This window comes from Poecile atricapillus, chromosome W (assembly GCF_030490865.1).
Source record: "Poecile atricapillus isolate bPoeAtr1 chromosome W, bPoeAtr1.hap1, whole genome shotgun sequence".
Lineage (NCBI taxonomy): Eukaryota > Metazoa > Chordata > Aves > Passeriformes > Paridae > Poecile > Poecile atricapillus.
In genome coordinates, this window is record NC_081288.1 from 21,705,065 (window position 1) to 21,723,246 (window position 18,182).

General features: G+C 41.1%; 1 protein-coding gene across 1 annotated transcript; it reads right to left on the bottom strand.

Annotated features, from left to right (window-relative positions):
• Nucleotides 1-271: 271 nt before the first annotated feature.
• On the bottom strand, nt 272-15,963 carry LOC131592155 (protein mono-ADP-ribosyltransferase PARP12-like). The gene is made up of 12 exons (XM_058863470.1): nt 15,555-15,963; nt 14,557-14,698; nt 12,689-12,983; nt 11,667-11,765; nt 9,604-9,727; nt 8,673-8,871; nt 7,942-8,062; nt 6,576-6,672; nt 5,601-5,679; nt 4,291-4,421; nt 3,527-3,678; nt 272-2,660 (listed from the first exon to the last, which is right to left on the bottom strand). Exons 1-12 carry the CDS (start codon nt 15,860-15,862, stop codon nt 2,392-2,394), a joined length of 2,016 nt encoding a protein of 671 aa, XP_058719453.1. The 5' UTR covers nt 15,863-15,963; the 3' UTR covers nt 272-2,391.
• Between the last annotated feature and the right edge of the window lie 2,219 nt (nt 15,964-18,182).

Here is an 18,182-nt window from a genome sequence, read left to right on the forward strand (position 1 = left end):
GGGAGTGAGTGACAGATTATTGCACTCTTCCTGCCCAGTTGCTTGCCTTAAGTAGCCAAAAGAGATCCTCCTCACTCAGAAAAGAGGTTCAATATTACTTTTTGCCTAAAATTTGGACTTAATGTAAACATCTCTTTAATTTATTCATTTCCAAATGCAACCCAAACACCTGTAGAGGGACTCCTACTGCTTAACAACAGCCTCTAAACCCACAAGGTGTATTGAAATATTGTAATTTCAGTATTGAAAGAGAAAAGACCATCAGAAGGAATTTACTGGTTTGAGTACCTGTTTATTTACTGTACACAAAGTTACCCCTGCGGTTTCAAAAGTGGAAAACACAGCAGCTTTGCTTTTTCTGTGATAATGGAGAAATAACAGATGACAAAGTACTACAACCAGGCATTTTATTCACTGTTTTACTTACACTCATACACACACACAGGCATACACACATCCTCTCCAAGAATCAAGTTAGAGGTTTTAAAAATACAATAAAAAATGTCAATAAAAATATTTCAACTTTTTGTCTGAAAAGGAATGTTTGTTTCAATTTTCTGGCAGAAGATTAGCATGACTTTATCTATTCTAGTTCTTACCTGAAATTCTGGTTATGTTCAGAGGAAGAAATGCATATGACCAGTATTCTCATTTGCCATTAACATGTAGATGAACATGGTTTTTGTTTTGGCAGAAAAGAGAACACATAAGAAAGCTTTCCTTCATACCTGTTACCCTCCTTAATGAATGTACTATTTGCTGACGAGCTCATCTGCTGACATGAGATTTATCACTTATGTTCTATTACAAATTTTTCAAAAGTAATAATACAGTTAATTTGCCTTTCCCTATCCTGTGTTACACTGGGATTAAACACAAATAGGAGTTATCATCTTCCTTTAGGTATCATGCTTCAAGATTTGCAATTCACATAAAAAGGGGTCTGCACAACCTTACTCCAGCTAATCATGGCAAAGTTCCTGGCTCACAGTGCTGAAGTAATCGTTACCCAGTGAACACCTGTCAGTCATCATCCAGATGAATTAAAAAGAAATAAACAGAATGCAGCTAAATATGAGCTTTTTTAGGTCATACACAAAGTATTTCTTAAGGCTTCTGCAGTACAGTATACCTAACTTATAGCTACTTTAGCATGTAAATACTATGATAAAAGTCTCTATGCATCAGCAACTTCTATCTTAAAAAAATATTTGATACCTCAAGTTTTTTGATAGCACACATGTAAGATGACTGCTCAACACTATTATCTTCTTCTGATAGGAATAATTAAATATTTAACCTAATCTTCAGATTTTAAAGGTTTCAGTTCTCTGGCTGAAGACCACTTTCTAGGCAAGTACATTTTTCCTGAAAAAAGTCCAACAACAGTTTGATAACACAGGAAATCTGTGAATCTCATGGACCCAAAGAGGCAGAACACCTAATGAGAGACAGTCACTCACCATCCTTCCCAACAGCTGTAAGGGAACCATAAGGTTCATCCACAGGAACAAGGTACTGATAACCAAGCAGGACAAGCAGTATATCTCCCTCCTAAGTATGATATTTAATAACAGCGTGAGCTGCCTCCTCTGCTTCCTCCACAGCACCTGCCAGCACTCTTTTGTTTGTAGGCACAGTGAAAGTCATGAAAAACTTGTGTTCTCAGTAAAATACAGTATTTATTTGATATAGTAAATCAACTGGGTTACACAGCACCAAGCAGCCTTTTATGCTTGTATCTTTGGTACTTGTTTTAAATGAGAAACTCAACAAATGAAAATAAGTTTCTGTTCTTTTTCAACAAGCTAGTTTAATTTGTGAGGTTTTGTTGGTGCAGATTAAGTAGGGACAAAAAAGAAGAGGGCTACTAAGAATTTCTGCAATGAGTTGAGCACAGATTTTGTACAATCATGTTTGCAAACACCTGAATGTCTACTGTTACGGGAAACAGATTACTAAAAAACTGTGGTTTATTCAATTTTGACTTAAAAGATAAACAGATAGAAGGATAGTGCCTCTGATCAATGAGCACACGTAAAAATCTATCCTGAAACAATAACTAAAAACTGTTTAAACTTGGCAGTCATGGCCAATTCTCATGCTACAACCATCAGCAATTTCTTCTAATAAATTTATGAAAGGCTCTCACAATGTAGGGTAATGTGAAAGCTGCTAAAAACAGATACAGAAACAAGATTTTACGAATTCTAAAACATCCTCTATGTCTTTTTATGCTTTGTTTTCTATTGCACAAAAAACACAAAGGAAAAATGTTTCTGAACACTCGCCTATCTGATTACACAGCCTCTTCTAAATAATTTTTTTCTCTTAAGCCAAAACTAAAAAAATGTTTAAACCAGTTAAACATAAGGATGACAGGTTTTGCTGCTATATAAGTCTTGCAAATGTCTGGTATTCTATGAGATACTCTGGATATATCTGCTGCTTCTCAAAGATGACAAAGATAGAAGGATTTGAAGAGTTATTCACACAACTGTCATAGAAGTTTTGGCTGTCCTTCATGGGAGGCCGAACGTAATCAGAACTACCAAGAGTGAACTCCCCCACCAGCACTCGTGCCAGGAACATGGTCTTGGTGTGTGAGTCTGTCCCACAGTAGTTGTCAGAATAAGATGCATCCCTTGCAAAATAGCTTCCTGCAGAAGACACCAAGAGAGAGTTGATAAGACACCAAAACTGCAGGAGCAAAATGATACTGTGTGAAAATGAGTTAATAAGTAAATCCATTAAGCAATTCATGAACAGCCTTTCCAAAGCCTTCACTTGTCCTCTATGTCCCTCTTAGTGGAAACGACCGCTATGCACTTTGTAGTTTCCACAGCACATCTGTTAAAAAGAAATGTTTAAAATGTTATCATTATCCTCTAAAGCATTTCCTCCTGACCCTAGACATCCACCTTCCCCAAAACCACCGCATTTCCTCTCCTGGCAGAGGTTACTAATGTTCATCAGCACATTGGACTTGATGATCATTGTGGGTTCCTTCCAGCTCAAAATACCTGTGATTCTCTAATGTTTCTGAGAGTTATAAAGTATTCAAGCAGAAAGGTGTGTAGTCAGCCAGTCAGCCTGTCTCGGCTATTCCACTGGATGTGCTGGTACACAGCACAAGGTAAATGGATCTAATTTGCTAACAAGGCAAAAGCCTGTAACCAGAATGACATTTAGATTCCTGGGGGGAAAAAAATGCAAGACATTGCTTTCCTACAGGAGCTGGGGGAAACTGGAACAGCAGTAAGCCTGGAGTCTAGCAGAAACCATCCCTGCAACTTACCTCTCCTAAGTCTGTCTTTTCTGCCAAAAACTCAGGAAAGCAGAGGCCAAGGCCTTTCAGAGTGCCTTAGCTCCAAATGACCCTTGTGAAACTCAGCTTTGTTGCCCACATCACAACAGAGAGAAGCCCAGGACTGGCCAAGTACCACCTTGTACACTTTACCCCTCTGCAGTGAGTACTGAGAATTTTTTAGCAAGTCTAGGATTTCTGAAAGACCTGAAAAACAACCTTTGCCGTAGACTGTCCCATGAAGGCCGCAGATTCTCCAGTCAAAGTTTTGCTGACAGATGGCATCAATGTCTTTTTTACTGGTCCCATGAAACAAAAATCGCTCATCTGCGGCCTTTCCACCATTGCTCTTCTGCATTAGGTCCTTCTGCCTGCAATGAGAAGCAGAATCTTTGCAGTTCCACAGTGGCTGTCCCTACAGTGTTCCAGCCACTCGGAAACAATTTTATACAGAGTATATTCTGAAAATCTTTACAGTAAGGCCTAACAAAAACATATTTTCATTATACATAAATGCTTTACTACAAATGTTTTCTTTCATTCACTGCCTCTGAAGAGAGAGGGAGGAATCTCAGCATTTTGGTTTTTTTTCCTTGAACACAGGAGTTTATATTAGCATGTAATTTTGAAGGCTATTTCAGTTTTGACCAGCTGCAAAAACATTGTGCTAGATGTGACTCATTACCAGCTTCAAGGTCTCACTAGAAGGAAGCTGTCACGGACACAGGCCTGGCAGAAGTCAGGAGCAAGGATTCCTCCCACACAGCCCTGAATGTGACTGTTCTAAGCTCTGTGTCTTGACTGAGTTTTGGATTTGTTGATACCTCTTTATCTAAATATTGATACTAGGTAGGTATTTCAATGGGAGAGTGGAAGCAGAGGCATTTCAGGAATGCATGTTTTGTCTTTAGCACAGAACATACAGCTAACTGCAGGAACAACAAACATCATGCATGCATACCAGAGCAGTGTTTTACACTTACCATTGATACAGTTCCCAGAGGGATGGGTTCTGAACTCTACAAATCTTTTTAATAGCTGCTTTGGGCATTGTGCGCAGGAAGTCCAATTGGACTTTCTTGTATTCCTCAGAAGAACAGTCAAGCTCAATCAGCTGCAAGGAAAAGTTTGAAAAGTTACTTTTGCATGCTTTTGTGCAGCCACTCAACCCCTCTTCAGATCTGGGTCGAGATATGAAGATATTTGCATACATCAAAGAGTATCTAAATACATATCAGAAATGAGCACATAAATAAAAAAAGAATTGAGAATTTATGATGCAGAAAACCAGAGGATCTTTTTAGTTTATACTCCCTACAGCCAGTGAACACAAACTGCACTGTCTGTTGTGTTTCTAAATCAATTGAAGAGGCTTTATTTGAGCAATTTTAGGGAAAAGCATGGTCACACTACTAAAAATTAGTTCCTTACACGACAGTCCTGAAAGCAAGCAAAGTTTACTTGCATATTTTCATAGGAACATAAAAAATGTCAACATCAGTCTTTCCTAATTCTTAGTGACAACTTCTTGAAGATTTGCACTTTGCAAGTTAGTGATTTTTGAGCATCAGATAACTTTTCTGTAGGTACAGTTACTAGAGTTGATAGAGGAGCTGGTGGAAGCAGACAGGAAGTCAGAGAAGGAAAACCACACATATATTCATCGGGTGTGTTACAAAAGTAAACAAATTGACTCCACTGGAGTGAATAAAATAAAAGTAAACAAAATAATAAAAGGTCCCATCCTGAACAAGCTGTGGAGTCTCTCTAGAGATATTCAACACCCACCTGGACACAATCCTGTGTGACCTCCTCTAGGTGAACCTGCTTTAGCAGGGGGGTTGGTCTCTGATCTCCAGAGGTTCCCCATTCCATGCTCAACCATTCTGTAGGATTTTGTGAACTCCCCTGATTTCAGCACCTCTCCATAGATGTATAACAGTCTACAGCTAAGGAATGGCTGCTTTGAAGTTCAGAGGCATCACTTACCTCTAATGCTTTCAGCACATGTTGGGACTTCAAAACTGTGTATTTTGGGCAGCAGTAGCAGTCTTCATAACACAGCAAATATGCCAAGGCAAGGAAGTCCCTGCTGCCACAGTTTTACTGCCGCCATTTGTTTAAATTTGGGTCTTGTTTTACCTCCAGTCTGCCCAGTGTGGTATCAAGTTTGAATTTACCAATACCTTTGAATTATGCTACATAGAAACAGTCATTCAGAAGAAACACTGAACTTGGAACAAACATTACACGACAGAACTGACAGAAAGAAAAAAACTAAAAATCTCCAAACCTTGAATCCCAGTTCAGGCAGGGCAGATTTGTCCCAGTGAGCTGGAATGCTCTTAAACCCTTCTGTATGTTTAACACCCCTGTAGATTATAAGACATTACAAATAGGTAATTAAAATAAAACTAAACATTACATTTTATGCACACATTATGTACTAAACATTTTTGTCAAGCTTAGGGAGAATATAGGCAACTGAACATATTCAAAACTATTTCAAAACTGTCATTTCAGCACATGAAAATATTTGTTCCTAGTCATCGTGTCAAGACTTATGTCATGAAGCAAGATGCCAAACAAGAAAAAAAGAAATATATACTCTGAACTGAACACATAAGGATTTCTCTTGCAGAGTTGAATGTATATATAAAAGCTCTGCTACACTGGGGGAGGTAAATACAAATGCATCCAGTATCACATCAGTATGACAGAAACAGGATAGATACAGCCCTTTCCCTGTACTTCCACCCCAGTTTTAATTGGTGTGTTTAGCTGCCCTTTTCAGTGTTTAAGCAAGGACTGTGTGCTGCAAGTTGGGAGTTACATGCAATTCTAGCTCCTTGCAGGCTCCCATCTTTTGTTCTGCCTTTAACAACTACTGCTTTCCTTTCAGATTATCTGGCTGCTCTCAAAATAGTTTTTCTGAACTTGCACTTAGCTTTGAAAATTACTCATCTCAGAAAGAGCTAGTACATATAAACACATTGCTACATGTTGAATTATCTCCTATGTTTCCATACTTCTGTAGCCAAGCCCAAATTTTCTCCACCGCAGAGGCTCCTGAGTGATTGAAAACTGCTGGCCAGGCTGCAGCACTACCCTGGCAAGACATGGTTGTAGGAAAGGTATGTCCCTTTCCCTCTCCATGTCTTTCACAATTGCCTTAACAGCTACTTCTTCACCCTACTTGCGCCCATGGAGGACTCAGCATTCACAAAGCACTAAACCCATCACCTCAGAATGAGCAGCTGTGATTTACCTGGCTTTTGTCTTTTCCACCTCTGCTGGAGAGACAAATTTAGGTCTTCTGCAAATCTTCCTTTCTGTTCTGTAGCGAAGGTTTTTCTGCATCATGGCTGGGAAAGCAAACAAAGAAAATCCCATGAACAATCAAAGATGTTTTTAAAAGCCTTTACACTGCAGCCAGATTTTTCACTAAGTTGTTTTGTCAGAAACATTGACAAAAAGGCTCCTTCCTCCTCATTTTGCAACAGAGATACTTCTTCCCCACATTTAGTTGTAGATTTCAAACCCTGTAAACAGAACCCAACATCTATCACAGACCATTTATTTTTATTGACCTTGAGAGAAACAAGTCACAGGAACCTGAATTTTAGCAGCATTCCTTCTGGATTTTAGAACCTCTGCAGCTACTGTGATATCATACTAACAATTAAGAGTCAGTACCAGCCAGGACAATGAGGCCTCATCTTCACAGAGACATACACAGAAAAACAAACAAAAAAAATCTCTTGGCACTACCAAGAATGGAAATTAAGTTCTGGAAGACATCTACACTGTATATATTTTCCTAAGTTACTAAAAAAAGCTCAAACCTTAGAAAAGGCATTGATTCCCTAGGCAATCTTCGCTTCTAAGCAGGACAACTGATTTACTCACAAACAGCAGATAACGTGCCCTTTCTGGTTTTTTGGTTTGGGGTTTTTTTGTTTGGCTTTTCTTCATGCAGAATGAGATAGTAATGGAGAGCTGGATCAAAGACAACTACATGAAACTGACAGTCCAGGAAGACTGATTTCCACCACTGTTCTACATAATTTTTGAGAAGGATGCCAGGAAAGGCAACAGCTGAGAGAACAGTGCTGTCACAAGTGGATTATATTTCCTGAACTCTTGGGAAACACTTCCTCCTACTTTGACATAGTCAAGGTATTTTCTCAGCCTTTTCAAACACGATGAAAAGAAAATATCTGCAAAAATCTTGCAATGCTAAGGACTGTCTGGACCCCTACACCTTGTCCAAGTGTTTGTTTTCCAGCAAACCAGTGATTAAAGTAGAGCAGAAGCTGGCTTGTCAAGTCTTCTAGAAGTCCCTCACCATTTGTGTTTGTGAGAGCATCAGTGTCATACTTGGACTTTCTGGGAGACATTTTGAAACCTAGCACAAGAACTTCTCAAAACTAAAAGCTTTGAAGGAATAGAATGTCACTCTGCTTATGTAAATAGCTGTTATCCTGAGAACTTTGATAGAAGCTCTGTCTCTGTAAGCATTGCAAGACAAAGTCCAAATTTCTCTCTTCTATCTCCTGTAATAAGGTAGTTCAAAACCACAAGAGACCTGGGAGGGAGGGACAAAACAGAAGAACAAAGCAAATCCAACCTACACACAAAATTTATTTCGTATTCATGTCTTCCAGCTTTGAAGGTCAGCTTTGGAGAACTTTCAGCCAAATAAGCTTTCTCCAGGTCTTCACTGGAGATAGTAGCAGCTGCATGAAGATCATTCTGTCATGCCAAAAATAGAGAAAAATAAAGTTTCTCCTTGTCTGTAATAGAAAAGCAAGTTTTAAAACCAACAACTCTCATATGTATGGTGGGTGCAGTATAGATCAGCATAAGAGAAATCCTTGATTTAGAGTGAGCACCACATAGCAACAACTAGAACCTCACTGTTCTCTTCATGTTATTCTCATATTAAATACAAACACAGCACTGTGCAAGCTACCAGGGAGTAAATTAGCTCCAACCAGCTGAAACCAGGACAGACTACACGTTCACCAACTAGACCAAGAAAGATGGCAGAGTACTTCTGGGACTTCAAAGGAGGCTTTTCTCAGAAGCAATGGAAAGAATGTATTATTAATGTTATCCTATCTGACATGACTCACTGAATAGTTATCTGTTGATAATATTTGACTCATTAGTGATCAGTCCCCTACCTGAACCAATCAAAAACTGGGGAAAAGACCCCATGAGGCCTTTAATGTCCATCTGTCAAGTATGAGTGACAGGAAGAGGGTGACAAAAGAGGGGGAGGATATAAACACTGTGCACTTTTCAGTAGTTCTGCATTTCTCATACAGAGTTAGGAGTCTCCTCATTTCTCCACACTTACTTGTTTTCCATACTCCTGCCACGTGTCATATTCATCTTTCCAGTACCAGATCCATTCTGTTGTAAGAATGAAGTGAGGGGGTTTGGTCACAGAGGAGGCTGTAGAAAGACGTCTGACTTTTTGCAACCCGCAGCGCATATTGGCAAAACAGACACAGAATGGGAAAAAGACCTTTTCATGAGCAAGAGCATAATCAAATCTATAAAAAAAAGGAGGAAAAAAAATCAGAACTGTTTGTGAAGCTTTACTCATAGATTCAGAAGCCACTACAAATTTGCAAATTAGGTCAATCTCACCCAAAAGCACAACACAAAGGTGCACTTTTCACTACAATGTGTGCTTTGCACTTTCCACAACTCTGTATGCTAGCTCTGTTTCGTGTCTGTATATATTTTGCATTACAGTATTATGTCTCACAGTGGTTTTACGGGCAATAAACATAACCCACTCCTAAATTAGTGAGTTATGTAAGATGAACAGAAACAGTGGAAAACGGGCACCACCAGATTCTTCTTGCTGACCAACTATATTCTAAAGAGAATGATGACATAACTTAAGAAGAGCTTCAAAGAGCCTGGAACAGGTAATTTTCCAGCATGGGACATGGCATACTGGTATGAGCCCTTTCCAATACTCTCTTTGTGCTATATGACCAGTTCCAGACTCTGAAAGGTGTTTCCATATTATTCACATGCTCTGCTCCCAAGAGTATCTCTCAATTTCTCTCTCTCTCCAGGTATTCTGCCAGTTCCACAATACAGACTGTGGGCAAAGGAGGGGCAAATCTCATGCAAAGTGAGATAAGTAGAAGAATGCCAAATGAAACTACTTATGTAATGACTGCAATAGAATTGAAGCAATTTATAGCCACTAAGGATCTGGTACAATATAGCAAACTCCAAACATTATGAAGTTTTATAAGAGTTTATACCTGACATTTTTTGGGTCACAATATGCTTTTTCTATTTCTTCCATATTCATGAAGTCCTTCCAGGTATTACCCTCAGAGTACTGCCATCTATATGGCAAGTGAAAATGGGTTCTGGTACACTTTCCTGTAAAAGTTTTTTTAAAAAAAAGAAGTAGGAGATGCATTATTTTGACAAGCTATGAGAGAACTCCAGCATTTCAGGGCTTCATAGCCAGCTGGTGAAATCAGCAAAAGGATAGCTAGGGAAATTGTTCACCTACAGAACCATTACACACAGTAGTTCAGAATTTTTCAGCATAAGCAAGCAACACTTGAGTTTTTGGGCTTAGGTAGAAGTTCAACTTCTGTACTTATTAAACTCTCTTTGCACATTAAAATTTCATAGATCATTCTCAGTTTCAGAGACAAAAAATGAACCAAGATCACAGGCTTATACAAGGCTATTATTTCATAAATAGAAAAAAAAAAGTGTATTTATGATTAACCACTAAATCACAAAGTGGTATTACTGAGAAAAAATCCAAAACACAGCAGTGCTTCGTTTTAAGACAGGAGAAGGACTGTCATTGCTTAACCTCAGATGGTAACCAAGTACAACACAGCCCCTTAGTTCCATTTCTTTCAGTGAGTTGGGGAAAATAGGAAAAAGGTAAATCTGTGGGTTGAAATCAGAACAGTTTAGATATAAACTAAAATAAAATACAACACAGTAAGTGTAAGTAGAAGAATATCTACAAATACATATTTATATATATATTAGTATATATATCTGTATATATGAATATATCTATATAAGGAAGCTAACAAAAAGTGAGAGAGGAATAAAGCCCAAGAAATACAAGTGATGCACACTATGATTGCTCACCACCCACTGACTGATGACCAGCCCATTCCCAAACAGCAATCAGCCCCTCCCAGCCAACTCCCACAGTTTATATGCTGAGCATGATGTTCTAATGGTGTGGAATAACCCTTTGACAAATTCAGGTCAGCTGTCCTGGCCATGCACCTTCCCAGCTTCTTGTGCACCTCTTCATTTGCAAAATATGGGCAGCTGAAAAGTTGTTGACTTTTCAGTCAAGTGCTTGGGTAAGCACTACTTAGCAACAACTAAAGCATCAGTGTGTTATCAATGATATTCTCATCCTAAGTCTAAAACACAGCACTGTACTGGCTTCTAGGAAGAAAATTAACTCTGTCCCAGCTGAAAGCAGGGCTGTATCCACCACTTATTCCATACTATTTACACCATGTCTAGGTCACACACCTTCCAATATAACCCAGTTAACAACCATCACTTTTCCTCTCTTTTGATAAATACACAGATATCGTTCCTTCAGTCTCAATGTCCTTTGCCCTTCACTAAGTCTCTAAGAGGTCCAGGCCCCACAAAGAAGAGCAATGGTAGCAGTGAGCCAGGTAAGTGTTACTCAGAGCTCAAAGAGTCAGTGTGCAGTCACTCCTCAGTGAAGGTGACATCACCAGTGCACACGTGCATAAACCTGAGGCCAATTTCCACAGCGGAACAAAAGGAAACTTAACCACAAGGAAATTCAAGGAGAAACTGCACCACACTGTTCATATGAGCAGGTATTCAGTACACAGGTCAAGATCGTCAAGAAGAAAAGGGATGACAAAAATATATAGCAGCAAGCTGGAAAAGCAGCTTTTTTCCTGGATATCTTAGAACATTTTGAAAGGGAGACAGGTAAGACAGGCTGAACAGAAGAGTACTACAAGAAACTATGGAGAATGTAGAATTCAGAGTATCTTTCCTGTTGGAAATGGGACTCAATCATTCAGCAATCCCTTAGGTAAACACAGGTAGAGTAGCCAATCTTCAGCACAGGCAGATTCCAGAGCAAAACAAAACACCTTTGTTTGGTGTGCCAGGTCAAACACTTTCCTACAGCACTCAAGACAGCTTGTGAGATTTAACAAAACATAAGCATAAACTCTGAAGTTTCCCCCTTCTGTGAAAGATGTCTATCACTTCTACTTTATGAGAACAGAAAAACAGGCTGGACTTGACACAGTCTGTACTGATACTTGAGTCAACTTACCTTTAAAGCTACAGCTTCTGTACAGATGGTGTAAACATATCTGTTCTGATTCATCGTCCTTTGTAGCTGAGGAATCCCGTCCAGTGCTGGGTTTTTTATCTAGAGGGGGAATTATAACTATGAGTACCCTTTGTATCAGCAACACCTCTTATCCCTAGGGAAGATGCCTAAAGGCAATGTTTGTAACTACCTAACTGCACTCAGCTGCAGAAAGACAGGGATGCCTTTGATAAACTTGTATCCTCAAAGTCCCCTCCCTGTATCCTTCCTTTCCAAATTTGATAACTGCTGAATTCCTCAGATACAGTTTTTAGCTTGAGAATACAATCCAATGCCTTTATACTTCCAGATGGACCTGAATTAACTGTGCATTCCATACAGCTGATTACAGTTGCACTATAAAATACAAAGTTCCAAATCTGATACTTCTGTAAATTAAAGAACTTTAAGAAAAAGAAGAAGGACCTGCTGACAGAATAGTGGAGATGAGCATACACACTTGAATTCTCCATTCTGTTAGTCTTTTTTTTTTTCCCTGCTAAACTATAATTAACTTACAATTCTAAAGAATTTCAAAAGAAAAGTGCAAACAAAATATTATACTTGTAAGAAGTAACTAGGATAGTGCTATTCGTGAATTCTTGTGCTAGGCAATCACTCTATTAAAGAAAAACAATTAAATAGTTTATAATCAGACAATCACTACTCCTATTCTTAAACAGGTCCCTACCTTTATGTATTTTGCCTGAAAAACTCAAAAATTATGAGCTCCTTACTTCCAGTTCCTGTAATGATTTTCTAACCCCAAGTTTAAGAATTTCCTAAGCATCAGCACTCTATTTCTCAGGGACCTCTCTTGACTTCACTTGTCAAGACAAAGATCTCTGTCAGTGAGATAAGTACAAGGTCCCTCCTAAAAGACAAATCAAGATGTAAATTCAGTTTTCTTAATTACACCAGTGAAAATATTAAATTCACTACCATGATATATTCTGATGTATTCAAAAGATGATATTATTTACCTTTGCATGGTGAAGACATGGCATCTTCTATGTCATACACATTTTTGTTGCCATTTTTAATGTCATACATGTTTCTATAAGTGGAAGGTAGTTTCTCAATAATGTCTGAGCTCATTCCCTGTCTCTCCAGTTTCTCAAAACATTCTGGATTTAATAAGTCATGGGACCGTTTGCAGCTGCTGCCAAATCTGCACTGACCCCGCAAAAAGTACTGACAAACATGAAGTTTGGTGCAGGATGTTTTAAAAGAACAAGATCCATGAAGTCCATCACCTTTGTTATAATGCAAGCAGACCTTGGGAAGGAGAAAAAAAAAATAATTTAGAGATCAAAGTACAATGCGCTCATTTGGACTGTTTGAATCCATGATTGTTAGTTTTTTACAGTTATGTGCATACATTTGCTTTTGAAAGAAACATTTATTCTTTCTTCTTGTTTTCCCATTTAGTGCTAAGTCACACCTCTTTGATTTTCTAGTTTTGGAATTTTTTTGACCCCAATTTGATGGTAAGAGGTACTGGATCTGGCTGGGATGAAGTTAACTTTCTTCATAGCAGACATTAGGTTTTGGGTTTGTGACCAAAACAGTGTTGATAACACATCCCTTTGGTCTGTTTGGGTCAGCTGTCCTGGCCATGCTCCCTCCCAGCTCCTTGTGCACCTCCTCACTGGCAGAGCAGGGCAAGCTGAAAAGTCCTTGACTGAAGGTAAGCACTACTTGACAACAGCATCAGAGGGCTGCCAACTCATATTAAATCCAAAACACAGCCCTGTTCAGTAAGAAAACCGGTAAGAAAATTAACTCCATCTCAGCCAAAACCAGAACAGATAAACACCACACAGCCTCTCGCTCACTCCCTCCATGGAATGAAGAAAAGAATCAGAAAAAAACCTAAAACTCATAGGGTTAAGATAAACACAGTTTAATATGGCATAAAATGAAGAGGAAATAATAACAATGACAAAAGAATAGACAAAACAAGTGATGCACAATGCAGCTGCTCACCGCTCACTGACCAAAGCCCAGCCAGTCCCCACCAGTGTGCCACCACCCCTGAGCCACCTCCCCCAGTTTTTCTGTTCAGAATGATGTCATGTGATATGGAATATCCTTTTGTCCAGTTTGGGTTAGCTGTCTTGGCTGCATTCCCTCACAGCTTCTTGTGCACTCCCAGTCTACAGGCTAGCAGGGCAGTATGAAAAGCTGAAAAGTCCTTGACTTAGAGCAAGCACTTCTCAGCAAAAACTAAAACATGGGTGTGTTATCAACATTGTTTTCACCCTGAATGTAAAACACAGCATTGTACCAGCTACTACAAAAAAAAAATTAACTCTATTCCAGTTAAAACTAGGAAATATAGGAAATAGTCCAAACTGGCCAAAGGGATATTCCATGCCACATAATGTCATTCTCAAAAAAAAAAAAAAAAGGAGAAAATACAGAATGAAGGTGAAAGAGGAGGGAGGTGGGTCCTTCTTACAAGTAGCACTTGCTCAGATACCTGGGCAACAATCTGCTTCGAGGTGGTGAAGCAAAAGTGTTCCTTTGCAACAGTTTTCTCCCTGCTGTCCTCCATTTGCTACACTGTCTTTATCTCCATTCACAGGTTTTGTCACTTTTGTTCTTGTTAATGCTCACCTCTTCTGTTTGTGACAGGGGCATGAGGAGTGGGTGAGGGACTGTTCAAGAGCTTAGGTGCCAACTAGGGTCCATCCACCACGGGTGAAAGCAGAGGATGCAGATTTATTTTTAGATTTCCATTAAGCTAACTAAATTGACACCAAATATCTCCACCTCTGTAAAGCATATACCACTTTATGATGCTCACTGAAACATGAGGCTAAGAAGCTGTCAGAGTAACACTCACCTCTGGTAAGAGGGAAGGATCATTTTGAAGCAGAAGCTGGCAAAGTTCATCACGGTTTAAATTCTCAAGTCCATACTGCTTTAGAACACTGAGATTGTGGTCTGAGTAGAAGTTGTGAACAAACCTGCATCCCTTCCTAGAACTCAAGAAACCCAACAGCAAAATGACTGGCATTATTTTGCTACCCCACAGGCATTACACTGAACAGTTGAAAAAGCACACCATATTAGCTAGTTTCAGAAAAATCCACTTTGCTCCTCTATAAAGCCATTATGTGATTTGCAAAGCAGATTACATAATTACTCTGAGGATAATTGCCATGCTACTTCTTATTCACAGTCATTATAGCCTTACTGCACTCTGACAGTATCGGCATTTTTGACCTGCAGCTCATAACCACAAAACCACCAAAGCTCCAGAGCATCGTTCCCTCTCAGCCTCTGAGTACATCCCGCCGGGTCCGGCAGCACGGGGACATGCGGGGACACTCAGCTTTAGCATATTCCCCAGGTATATCCCATGAGGGGACACTCAGCTTTAGCACATTCCCCAGGTATATCCCATGAGGGGACACTCAGCTTTAGCATATTCCCCAGGTATATCCCATGAGGGGACACTCAGCTTTAGCACATTCCCCAGGTATATCCCATGAGGGGACACTCAGCTTTAGCATATTCCCCAGGTATATCCCATGAGGGGACACTCAGCTTGAGCACATTCCCCAGGTATATCCCATGAGGGGACACTCAGCTTTCCCCTGGCATGGCCCTGCTCACGGGCAGGGAAGCGCCAGGGTGATGAGACGGGGAGGAAGTGCTGCGACCCAAAGCTGTAACAACACCGCCCGTGTCTGCCTCCTTTGCAACAACGTAGGCAAATAAAATAAAAGGAGACGGGCAATGAGCATTTCCGAGGCGGAAAGGGATGCAAGGCCTTTGCTGAGAGCTCCTTCCCCTGCAGGCCGAGCTCCCCGCGAAGGCGCCCTCCCCGCCCCTCACCTGGCCAGCTGGTTGCGGCAGAAGCCCTTCAGGTGGTACTTGCAGAGGTGCAGCCGCCCGCACTGCCCCGGGCAGCCCGCGCCGTGCTCCGGGCACAGCCGCAGGGGGCTGGTGGCCACCACCACGGCTACCTCGGCCTCCGCCGCCTGGCCGGGCCGCCGCACCAGCGTGAAGCGCTGCCCGTCCCGCAGCACGGCCGCCAGCCAGTCGGCCGAGGGCCGGCTCGGCATCCGCCGCCGCAGCTCGCCCTGCTCCAGGGAGCCGCCGCTGGCGCACAGCACCTGCAGAGCCTGGGTCGCCAGCGCCATGGCCGGGGAGCCCCGCCCGGGAAAGCGACGGAAACGGAAACGAAAGTGAAAGCGGGCGAGAGGAGCGGGGCCGCCTCGGGCCGCAGCCTCCGCTCTGCCCCGCGGGGGAGGGGCTCGCTCCGGGAGAGCCGCCGCGGGGAGCGGGACACGGGCAGCGGAACCGGGAACCGGCCCTTGGCCTCCCTCCTCTGCCTGACTTCTAGGATGTATTGAGCGGTTTTTGTCACGTGTCACCGAAAAGGGACGGCAGCTGGGAGGTCGCAGGAATGAATGGAGCATCAGCCGGCTGAATGGAGCTTCACCACTTTAAATTTTACAGGGAGAAGGCTGGTGTGTGAATTCTGCCGTCAAAAAAAAAAAAATCTCAGTGAAGGTTTTTGACCTGTGCCACTTTTCTGATGATACATGGTGAAAGCTGCTCTCACACTCCTTTCAATATCTAAATTTAAGGCTCAGGCATGGTCACGCATCTGGACACACAACTGCCCTGCTCGCAGTACTCACCATTGTGGTACACCACTGCTTCTGCCTGCTCAGCAGCCATGGCACCAGTGCGGCCAAGAAATGTCCTCATCCTCTAGGAACTCACAAAGTCTTTAGAAGGTGCCCATCTTTTAATTAAATGCCTTTGTCTGGGTAGTTTTCACACTCCTGGCTCTCCATCACAGTCACTCAGAAGCATGCTTTAAATGATGGCAGAACAATGCTGTAAAGTGCCATCATTTTAGTCAGACTAGAAGTGGAAGGTATGGGGACTCTCACTGATGGTTCTCACTGAACAAAATCATGCCTTCTTCCTCCTTCTGCCAGTCCTGTTCTGTTGAGCCTTTCCCCTTGTCCTGTCTTACTTCCTGCTTGCCCTGTGAGATTGGGAAGGGAATGACAAAAAAGTAGAATCTAGACAAGAGCACTGAATGGAAAAACAGCTCTACCCAGTCACTTACAAGTTCAAGATCTATCTGTAGCTTGCCTGTGACAGGTCATCAACAAATGTTTAGGAGACAACCTGAGAGGCTGGAGTGTTACTGTCCTTCATCTCTCCTTTCCAGTGTCCACTGATTAGCTTTCCTGAAACAAAGGAAAAGTGCTATTTTAGTCATTTGCTCTATGGAAGTAATTCCATAGCTTGGACTGTCTTTGTTGTCCTTTCTTCCTTAGGACAGTTTTTCCTGAGGGGCAGACCTGCAGATGGTCACATTTGTCACTGGCAGTCACCTGGTAGTCAGGCACTTTAAGGAGAGAGATCACACACCCCTGGTAGTGATTGACAGTATCACAGAGCAGTTGAGGTGGAAAGAGGCTGTAGGAGGTTATCTGGGCCAAACCCAAATCCAACTGAAATGAATATGGGTGGAAGCCTATTAATGTTGGTGTTTTGTCTAATTGTCTCAAATTATTGGATAGCGGTATACTGCCCCATTAGTAGGAGATTTCTTGACTGAACCAAAACTCGGGGAACCCTCAGCATAAAAAACATTGAGGCAGCGTTGTACTCGATAATTCTCATTCTCCTCAGCATGCATTTACTTTTTCTGTCCAGTGCCCAAAATCCATCCCATCAAACCAGCTCCCAACTTTTTATATCTTCAAGACCTGTCCCAGCATCACTGTGTTGTCTGGGTAGCTGTTTGTATCTCCCATTCACACTTTCTTTCCTCATGCATCTGAAAAACCCCATTCATTTGTCAGAAATATGGTATCTTTTTAAATGATAAAATTAGTATGAATGACTAAGCCAATGTCAATATTATATAGAGAGGAGTACCAAGAAAGAAGACAGTGTAAGATCAAGGTTGGAGGGGTGTTTTCAGGTAGCTTTACACCGTCAAAATTCATTCCAAAGTGTTGGTGTTGGTATCACAGGGAAGTTAACATGGCTGTCCCTGCTTTGCAGGAACTCCTGAATGAGTTTTTTGAGGCCCTGGAGTAGAGCTATCATTCTGTCTCTTTTCATGAGAACAAAAGCAAAAGTATGAAAACAAGCAATGATTGATGCAAAGAGAAGGTTTGCAGAGCTGCTTTTGAATACACCTTCCCTGAATTCATATCCAAAAGAAATCATAGCTTATACTTTCTCACACAAGTTTCTTGTAGTTTGTTTTGTGGCATGTTCCTCAGGAAGAATAAAAGTACCCCTTTGATTTGAAATAACTTCCCCACCTATGAATTATATATAAGCAAAATTGTACTTCTTCAGAAGAAAAACTATCAGCTAATGGAAAAGTCAGTTTTCATTTGTAAAATTAAGTGCCATTAGACATGAAGGGCACCTAAGGCAAGTGGCTCCTCTTCACCTCTCAAATACTGTAATTAAAGGTAA